Genomic DNA, 9,990 nt, shown 5'->3' with positions numbered 1-9,990 from the left:
ATATATATTTATATATCTCTTGACATTTCATCCTATACAGTTTGTCCCTGTTCCCTCTATGTAAACTTCTTCTAGTTACCCTGTTGGTAATAATAATTGTTAATATTTGTCAATACCTTCTTTTCTTCTTGGGATATAAATTGATTGAACTTGTTGTGCCCCTTAAAGAAAAGATTTTTTTTTCTCCTCCCCCCATTCTCTTAATTACCTTATGTTGATTCTCTTGAGTTCTGGGTTTGGGCAGCAAACTTTCTGTTTAAGTCCAGTTTTTTCTTGATGAATGTTTGGAAGTCCTCAATTTTTTTGAACGACCATACCCTGCAATAATATAGTTAGTCTTGCTAGATAGTTGATTCTTGGTTGTAGACCCAGTTCTCTTGCTTTCCTGAATATTGTGTTCCATGCCTTCTGGTCCTTCAATGTAGATACAGCCAGATCCTGTGTTATCCTAACTGTGGTTCCCTGATATCTGAATGACTTCTTTTTGGCAGCTTGTAATATTTTTTCCTTGGTCTGGTAGTTTTTTAATTTGACTATAATATTCCTGGAAGTTGTCAATTGTGGATTAAATGTAGGAGGTGATCTGTGGATCCTGTCAATTTCCACTTTTCCCTCTTGTTCAAGAATTTCTGGGCAATTTTCTCTGATAATTTCTTCTAAAATGCTATCTAAACTTTTTTCTTTTATCATGATGTTCTGGTAAACCAATCATTCTTAAGTTGTCTCTTGTAGCTCTATTCTCCAGATCTTTGGTTGAATCAATGAGGTGTTTCATATTCTCCTCAAATTTTTCATTTTTTTTATTTTGTTTAATATATTCTTGCTGCCTTGTGAAGTCATTTTCTTCTAGTTGTTGAGTTCTGTTTTTTAAAGACTGAATTTCATCCCTTGCTTTTTGGTCATCCTTCTCTTTCTGGTCTGATTTTCTTTGTAGATCATCTTTTGCCTTCATTGCTTCATTTTCAAGCTGGCCAATTCTGGCTTTTAAGACTTTATTTTCTTGTTTTAGCTCATGTATTTCCTTTTTCAAATTGTCTTCAGTCTCTCTTGATTGTTTTTTGAATTCCTGAAGTTCTTGACTTAATTGAGTTTTAAATTCTTGAGTTAATTGAATTTTGAGATCTTCCAAAACCTGTGTCCAGTTCGCTGGAACTACTTCCTCTTCTTCTATTTCTGTTTCATTTGCTCCCTTTTCACTTCCTTGAAAGAAGCTGTCAATTGTCATTTCTTTTCTCTTTTTCTGTTGCTTACTCATGTTTTTTCCCTTCCTTGTTCTGCTAGTTTGAGCAGATGTATTTAATGATCTTTGATGAAAGATCTTCCCTCCAGGGGCAAAGGTTTGTAGTTACTTTCTCTGCCCTTGGAAGACTTCTCCTCTGTCCAATTGTTGGGATTAATCCTGTATTGATTGGATTAATCTGCCCTGAGGCTAAAATCTCAAAACCTGGAGGGGAGGGAAAAACAAACAAGCAAACAAAAAAACCCAAAAAAGATGGGGTGACAAGAAGGAGCCTTTTCTCTGAACTGAGCTCTCCAGCAGTGGGGTCCCCTGCGTTATCAGCTGTGTTTGATCTGGTTTTCTTTTCTCTTGAAACCCTGCATTCTCTATCTCGGTATGAGGAAGCCAAGCTGTCTGCGCTCTGGGGTTTGGCTCTCTCTAAGCCACCATCTTCTGGGCGTTTTTGCTGTGTTTCTCTGGTTTCCTCCTCCAGTCACCTCTCCAGTGCCTGTGTTTGCCTCCCTGAGTCCTATGCCAGCAAGGCCCTCTCTCCTGACCAGTGCACCCTCCGGCCCTGAGATTTCCCAGCCGCTGGAGACTCCGCACAGCATTTGGGGTATGCTGTCCTGGGATCCTGGGATTCCCCTTCTATGCCCTCAGTCCCGGTAGTTCAAGTATTGCAGCCTTTTTCTTGGCGTACTCCTTTAGTTGTGCTGCAGTAGGGTTCCCCCCTGCTCTGTCTCGTTATTAGATTTGGTCCTCTTTCTTCCCGAAGCACATTGTTTTCTATCTGGGTGTGTAAGGGTGAGGAGGTTTTAAGATTCGCTCCATCTACACCGCCATCTTACCGGAATTCCTGAAAATGTTTTCAAAGACTTTGTTTCACAATCACATTTAAAAGATTTTATTTGGCAATTTATACTGCAAGAGAATATAACAATCTGGTAATGTAACTACACAAGTTAATATCAATAGAATGCCATCATTTGAATGCTTTATTGACTGTAGTACGTCTTGGCTTTTGTGACTTGAAAATCTTTTCTGGAAGTAAATTGACATCCTGAAAATAAAGCAATAAATAGATAGCTATGATTTTTGAAGATTCATATTCTGGAGGTAACTCTTTACAAACATTTAAATATATTATTATAACTCCATGGATACATGCACTGGTAAATTGGGCAGTGTTTCATGGGATTTTACAAATCCTCATAAATGGACTTCCACTTTCAACACTATAGGTCCGTCCTTTAGAAGCTACAAACTAAATATTCCTGTCAGATGTCAGTGTCCCGAAGATGGGAACTTGACTAATTTGACCTTATAGATAATCATTTGATAAATAATAGCTATCTAATATATAGAATTGGTCAGTAACTCCTTTAAAGTCCTATAAACAAGATGAGCAGAATTCCTGCAGAGCCCCAGCAATCTACTACCTTCTGATGTCCTCTGGGCTAGGCTCATTGGCAAACCATATCACAGTATATAATTATCTAATTAATGTAGATGTTTCTTTTCCTTCTAGGTGTTCTGAAAGGACTTAGTATTATTTAAAAATCTAGTCTTAAAAAAAACACAACCCTTACCTCCTGTCTTAGAATTAATACTGTATGTTGGTTCCAAGGCAAAAGAGTGGTAAGGGCTAAGCAATGGGGATTCAGTGACTTGTAAGAGTCACAAAGCCAGTAAGTGTCTTGAGGCCAGATCTAAAGAATGATAGTGGCAGGGAAGCTAGGTGGAATAGTGGATAGAGTGCCTGGAGACAGAAGGACCTGGGTTCAAATCATATCTCAGATACTTCCTAACTGGATGACCCTGGTCAAGTCATTTAACCCCCATTGCCTAGCCCTTACTGCTCTTCTACCTTAGAACCAATACTAAGATGGAAAGTAAGGTGGTTTGTTTATATATATATATATATTTTTTTTTACCCTTAACTTCTGTCTATTGGTTCATAGGTGGAAGATTGGTAAGGGTGGGCAATGGGGGTCAAGTGACTTGCCCAGGGTCACACAGCTGGGATGTTTATTTTTAATAATAAAAAAGAAGAGTTAGAATTTAAATCTCAGCTTCTTTCCTCGTTAGATTGAAGAAGGTATCAATTATCTTCCAAGGCTACATCTATTATGTTCTGCCCTACGGTGTAACACTCATATACCAGATGATGACAATGGCTACACAGCCACAATCTTTACATAATTATAATTGTTTGGGGCCTAAATAAATCTTGAAAGCATAACTGTTGAATGTCGAAGAGAATGTAAGTCCAGAAAACCTAGCTGGGATTTATCATTAAACCATACAAAATCCAATTGGCATTAAAAATCTGGGCAATTTATATTTCATTGATCCTTTGGATCTTTTATAGAAAAATAGCTAAAGGGGAAACTGCCTTAAAAGCTTGGCCTGGAAATAAAATTTTAAATTCTTTGCAAAAATAAGATGAGGGATTTTCACAAATAATCGATCTATGCTCACCTGCTTTGTAGGCACTGATTGTGAAATTGTCCAAGCATTGACCACATACATAAACCCTGTGAAAAGAACATTTTTCATTTCTTCTGTTACAATTTTGACATCTCAGAAATGTAAGCTAAAAGGAAAGAAATTCTAAGCTTTAATACTAGATTGTAGGAGCAGCCAAGTGGTACGGTGGACAGGGACCTGAACCTAGAGTCAAGAAGATCAGAATTAAATCCTATCCCAGACATTTGCTAGCTGGGTGACCCTGGGGAAAGGCATTCAACCTCTCTCTGCCTCAGTTCCAACCCCAGTAAATTGGGATTATAATAGCCAATTTCTACCAGAGTTGCAAGTTAAAGACACTTTGCAAACCTTAAAGTGCTACAGAAATGCTAACTATCATCATCATACTCTGTGATTAGTAGACAGCATAGGATAATGGAAAAAGCATTGTCTCTGGAAACTGGGCTTTCACTTTGCTTGACCTCAGTTTTCTCATTTGTAAAATAGGGAGGGGAAATTAAACTAGATGCCACTAGGCACACCTTTGGATCTAGAGCCAAGACTCTAAATTATTCTCATTTGATAATATAAACATGGAAGAACTGTAGAATTTTAGAGCGGGGAGAATGCTTAGAGACCTGTATTTCTTCTCTTTATATTCTGTATGGAGAAAAGAACATAGATCTAAGCCTAGAATGGCGCTCAAAGGTCATAGAAGCCAATCTCCTTAGTCTGAAGTTGAGTCATGGGAGACTCATGGAGATCACAGTCACTTGCCCAAAGTTATACCTGTAGTTTGGATCCAGAGGAGGATTTGAACCCAAGTCTTTTGAGTCCAGAGCTCCAGCTCTCTCCACAGAGGCATACTGCCTCACCTCTTATCTATAAATATATCATATTCCCATAGTAGAATGTAAGTTTCTTATGGGCAGAGACTGTCCTAGAGCCTAGAATATAGTTGGTGTTCAATAAATAAATGTTCATTGATTGATGGTTTGATTGCCTCTCCTTCCAAAGGACACATTTCTTTTGGTGGTACCCCTATTCTTCTAGGGTCTCCCTCAAGAAACTTGAGATCAATTTGGTTCTTCCTTCTTCTTTCTGACATTCATAACCTACACCAAGTACTCTCATTTATTCTCTTGAAATATCTCTAAGACTAGTTCTTCCACTCCACTTTCATGTCCTCCACCCTATTGCAGTTAATTCAAAAGTCTCCTAAGTGGCCTTCCTACCTGTTCTACCCTTCTCTTTTGTCCTCTTCCTTTACATGATACTTAAATCTTTTCCTTCTTATGTCCTTTTTTTATTGCCTTGATAGAAGCCCTCTTTATTTTGTTTTGTTTTAATCCTAGTGACAGTGACTGGACTAGGACTTTGTGGAGGGCATCACATTTGAATGAATAAAGGTACAGAATGTGGCAGTTCCCTAAAGGTAAGGGGTTATTGTCTTTTATGAGCAAAACTATTCTAATACAATAAGGACATTTATTATTTGTTTTCTAATTTAAAACTATAAGATGCCAATAAAATAGTTTAACTTTTAAGTGTTAAATTTCCAAGTCGTTTGATGCTATGTTCTGCCAAATAAAAAATAACTCTGCCAAAATTATATTATTCAATAAAAAGGGTCATAGAGGCCCAGAAAAAAATATATGACCTAGGTGAAAGTAGGTTGATCCCAGTATTAATATTTCAAATTGCAGGTTTTTCACTAGCATACTTACCATTAATATACAAAGCAATATTTTGTTCATATAGCAAATTAAATGTAATTACCTGAGCATGGCTCCTTTTTTTTAATGAAAGGACCGGTTGTGGGAGAAAAATCTCTCTCTTGCTGACTCTGAAACTTGCATAATTCACTTTCCTTTTCTGCTTATATTAAAAAATAAGCAGAGTATCATCACATTAAAAGAGAAAGAAATTAAACCAATAACTTGGAAGAATGCTCAAATGTTACTTTCATAGCTTTGTAACTAATAGTTCCTTTTTTTTTTTTTTACTATTTCCAACATATCTCATACTTTCTATTTCCCTCATCTGCAGTAACTGCAGTGCTAAAGAATTATATTTATGATCATTTAAAAAATAGCACAAAGCCAAAAATAACTACATATGATGGCAAAAATGCCATGCAAGTTGCAGCCACTGAATATTTACTAAATAAATTAAGCAATCAATAAATTATGGCCCTGAATACCTTACTTAATCCTGTGCCAAAGGAAATGGGGATGTATGATCCCATAGAAATGCACTGACACCAGTTTAAAAAGAACAAATAAACTTGCAAGTAGTTCAGAAGAGCACGATACTCCATTTGGAACTATGTCACAATAATCAACATATTATACTTCTAGTTTTATGGCTAGCCTATTAATCTGAATGAATATTTAAGGACCAAACAAAAGGGTCAAATACATTTATTTTACTGAATGACCAGAAAGAACATTTCCTTATGTTAGGAGACGAAATGAGACAAACTTCCCATTAGTATATTAAAATCTACAGCACAGATATAATCCATCCAACCTTCCAATTATTCAGTGCAAATTTGTTAATAAAAATATTTCACCCAGATATAATTTCTAAAACTCATTGAATAGAAATTTGACTAGACGATTGAGGCATTAAAAGACCCAATGGCTCCTAATAAAGAAGACTACTTCCAGCTTTTAGTATTATTTAGATACTGTTCATTCATTTGTGCTTTGTCTGGTTGTTTCTCCGCCTCACCTTTGGAGAATATTGTTTGGTTGTTTCACTGCAAATAACTGATACCTCTATCAGAGTGTGTGATATGGTGGGCTGGGGCATGGAGGAGGAGGAAACCTAAATCAGAGGCAGAGCAATAGAGGAGGAAACAGGAGCACATATGACCTATAATAGCAAATAACACAAAAATAATATTTTATGTGGGATGCATTAAAACAGTGTTTTGATATCAGGTTTATTTTCTCAGTTGTATTCTACTTAGACTAACATTAAATCAAGTTCATTTCCTCATGACACTGCCTGGATGGCAGCCAGAGGCAGTCTAGGGTTTTGTTAGGTGTTAAAGAATAAGCCAACCCAGAATGAAGAACTGGGCAGCCTGATCAGGTAAGCCGCCTGATCAAAAGCTAACATCCATTCATTCTGCTATCATTTCTCTGTATGGTCAAACTGTTGGGTGAAAAGTTAACAACAATTTGTAATTGGCAAAATGAGTGGTTTTTTTAGATGACCTCAGATTAAATGATCTGTACCAGGTAAGAGATGGGTGCCAGCAGTCTCCAACCTATGAAGAGGACATATTACAAAGACTGGTTTTTAAGACCTCTCTCTCTCCCTCCTCTGTGTGTGCGTGTGTGTGTGTGTGTATTGATTTGTCTTCTTCCAGTCAGGTCTGCCTCCTCCTCTGCTCCTCCACGGGCCCACCAAAATCCTCTTACTCTCCTATCTCTGAAGCTGCCACATAGACTTTTCTAATCTTTTCTAAGTTTTTGACAGCTAACCTGGTGAGAAACTGAAAGGGAGTTGAAAGGTTTCCTGTGTGCATTTTTTGGGTGGGTGTGGGAAGACAAAGGTTAATACAGGTCTAAAAGTGGCTCTGATTATATGGACTCTGCATTTCAGGAGAAAAAAACCAGACTTACAGGCATTGTGAATGAGACCTGTGACCAGGGTAGAAGGAGTTTTTGAAGAAAGGGATAAGTGCCAAGAGATTGGGCAAAGTGAAGGGAGGGGGAGGAGATCCTAAGCAGAAGCAGATTCCATAAAGATGGAGAAAAATCCCTTGCATGTCCCCCTGTGGTGGCCATTCCAAAGAGCCACCCGAAGTCAGATGGACATACACCATATTTATGTTCTCCTGGACTCTGTCCACCACAGAAATGAGGATGTGGCATTAAAGCTTGTTCACCTGCTGACTAACTTTTGGTTTCTCTTTAATTAAACTCCTTTCCACAATACCTCAATAAGTCATTAAAACGTTATATTCCTTAATTACCTGCAAAATGTTTAGTTACTGAAAGAAAATCCCTGGTCCTGCGGCAGTTTCTGTCTGGAGGAGGCATTTTGGCCTGTAGCTCTATTCCAAAACTTGTCAAGAAGGAAGGCTGCTTTTTTCCCATTTGGAAAACTGGCTCTACAGATTCCAAGAGAAAAGATAGATGAAAGAAAGCATTCGATTTTTTAGTGACACAGCTAATTTATTTTATCTAAAAGGGGTGTCAGGCAGTAGGAGAAAAAGGGGTGTTGGCAAGGGAGTAGTTGTACATTGCCACATTGCCCCCATTGGGCCTGCCCACCTGTGTAAAGACAAACACTGACTGGCCAGGAGCTCACTGGTTGGGAAAGAATTGGGAGAGAATCAGGGTTCCCAGCTGGCTCTGCATCTTCCATCCAAGGGAGCCGGTCAGGGGAAGAGGGGGCAGAGTCACAAACAGTAGAGGAGAGCATGAGTGGAGCTGACAGGAGGTAGGAAATCTGGGGTCCATGAAACTACTCCCCTTTCCTCTTTGACCCCACAGAGTCCTAGGGCTCATTTTCCCTTAGTGATGGAGAAAGGGCTTATCAGCTAGACTGCATTATGGAAGTCTCCCAAGTAATATGGCATAAAATCAAATGCCTGTCAGAATATTTATAGAAATAAAAAACTGAAAATATATAGGATGATGCATAGGATAATTCTCCAGTCCTAGAGCATGTGTCACATTTACAAATGCTCCTTTTCTATCCACAGCTGCTTTGCTATATAATATTTACCTTTCTTATGAAATGAAGAGGAAGTGATCTTTTGTGTTGGACACATAGGTGGAGCGGAGGTATGCTTATTCTGACCTTTTCCATCTCTAGACAAATCCTTAGTGACAACTAAAGAAGAAAAGCAAGGTCACCTGGAATCGTCCCCTCATTGGCTGCACCCATAGCATTCTTGGCATTTCCCCTGTCCTTCTGACTTATACTCTTATCTGCCCCATCCCAAGAGTTTACATGAACTCTCCTGGTCTTCCTGGTCTATGGAGCCTTTGCCAGAATTTCCTTTCTTACAACCTAGTGGAAACCTCATCAAAACTACATAGAGGGGGCAGTCCTGGGTTCAAATCTGACCTCAGACATTCCTAGCTGGGTGATCCTGAGCAAGTCACTTAACCCTCAGCTCTTATTGCTCTTCTGCCTTGGAGCCAATACACAGGATTGATTCTAAGATGGAATGTCAGTTACAAAAAAAAAACTGCACTGGAGACATTTTAGTTTGATTCCTCCCTCTGGCATGTGCCATAGCCAGTCACAAAAGAGGAGGAAAGCAATACCTCTAAAACCTACCTCTCAGGATTGTTCTGAGAAGATAATACAAGTAAATCCTATGTTAATGGCATGAAACTGGCCCTGAAGTCAGGAACACCCAAGTTCAAATCCCGCCTCGGACGTTTATCAGATGCTTGACTCTAAATAAGCCACTTGACCTGTCTCAGTCTCAGATTCATCATTTGTAAAATGGGGATAATCATAGCATCTATACAGGGTTATCATGAGGATCAAATGAGATGTATCCAAGGGCCCCACAAAGCTTAGAGCACTATCTAAATGCTAGATAATGATAATATTATGTCAACTCCTATTAGCCATCCTCTTTTAGGAGTTGGCAGTATCTAAGAGTGTTTATGCCTTGGGAACTATTAAAGACAGCCTTATCTGAGCCTGTAAGTCAATTCATTTACATTCATAAATAAAATAAATAATATATGAAGTACCTCGTCTGTGTCTGTGCTAAATCCTGGGGATACAAATAAAAATCCCTCAAAGAGTTCACCAGCTAATGGAGGAAGACAACATGCAAAAGGAAGCTAAAAAGCAGGGGGCAAGGGAGAAAGTCCTCAGCCAGGGGCACGATGGAGAATTCCGGAGAGGTCCAAAAGCTGAGGAGCTGGTGGGAAATGGATCAGAGGGAGAATCCTGGGCTGGATAGACAGAACTATGATACCCCGTAGAGGGGAAGTAACAGTCTCCTTATTAAGAGAGTATAGAGGCAGAGTAGTAAAATCCTTGGAGTCGGGACATGGGCTGTCTTGTATAAAGAACAACAGGATAGTGTCACTCGACAGCATACTATGTGGGTGTAAGGAGGCTGGAAAGGTAGGAGGCAGCCACATAGTGAAGGGCTTTGAATACCAGAGGATTTTATATCAATCCCCAAAATGATAGGAAGTCAGTGGAATTTTTGGGGAAGGGTGGTTATATGATCAGATTTGCACTTGAAGAAGACCAATCTGACTGCTGAGGGGAAGAGAGACTAGACTGAAGGAAAACTTAAACGG

At 38.8% G+C, this 9,990-nt stretch overlaps 1 protein-coding gene across 1 annotated transcript in view; it reads right to left on the bottom strand.

The window, feature by feature from the left end:
• LOC123249833 overlaps positions 1-9,990 on the bottom strand; it is a 44,370-nt gene that overhangs the window by 10,652 nt on the left and 23,728 nt on the right. The window contains exon 7 of the mRNA XM_044678942.1: positions 7,680-7,817. Coding sequence (XP_044534877.1) covers positions 7,680-7,817 — 138 coding nt within the window. The remainder of the gene's footprint in view (positions 1-7,679; positions 7,818-9,990) is intronic.

The sequence above is a fragment of the Gracilinanus agilis genome, chromosome 5, assembly GCF_016433145.1.
Source record: "Gracilinanus agilis isolate LMUSP501 chromosome 5, AgileGrace, whole genome shotgun sequence".
Lineage (NCBI taxonomy): Eukaryota > Metazoa > Chordata > Mammalia > Didelphimorphia > Didelphidae > Gracilinanus > Gracilinanus agilis.
The sequence above is the reverse complement of the archived record's forward strand: the minus strand, read 5'-3'. Positions and strand labels throughout refer to the sequence as shown.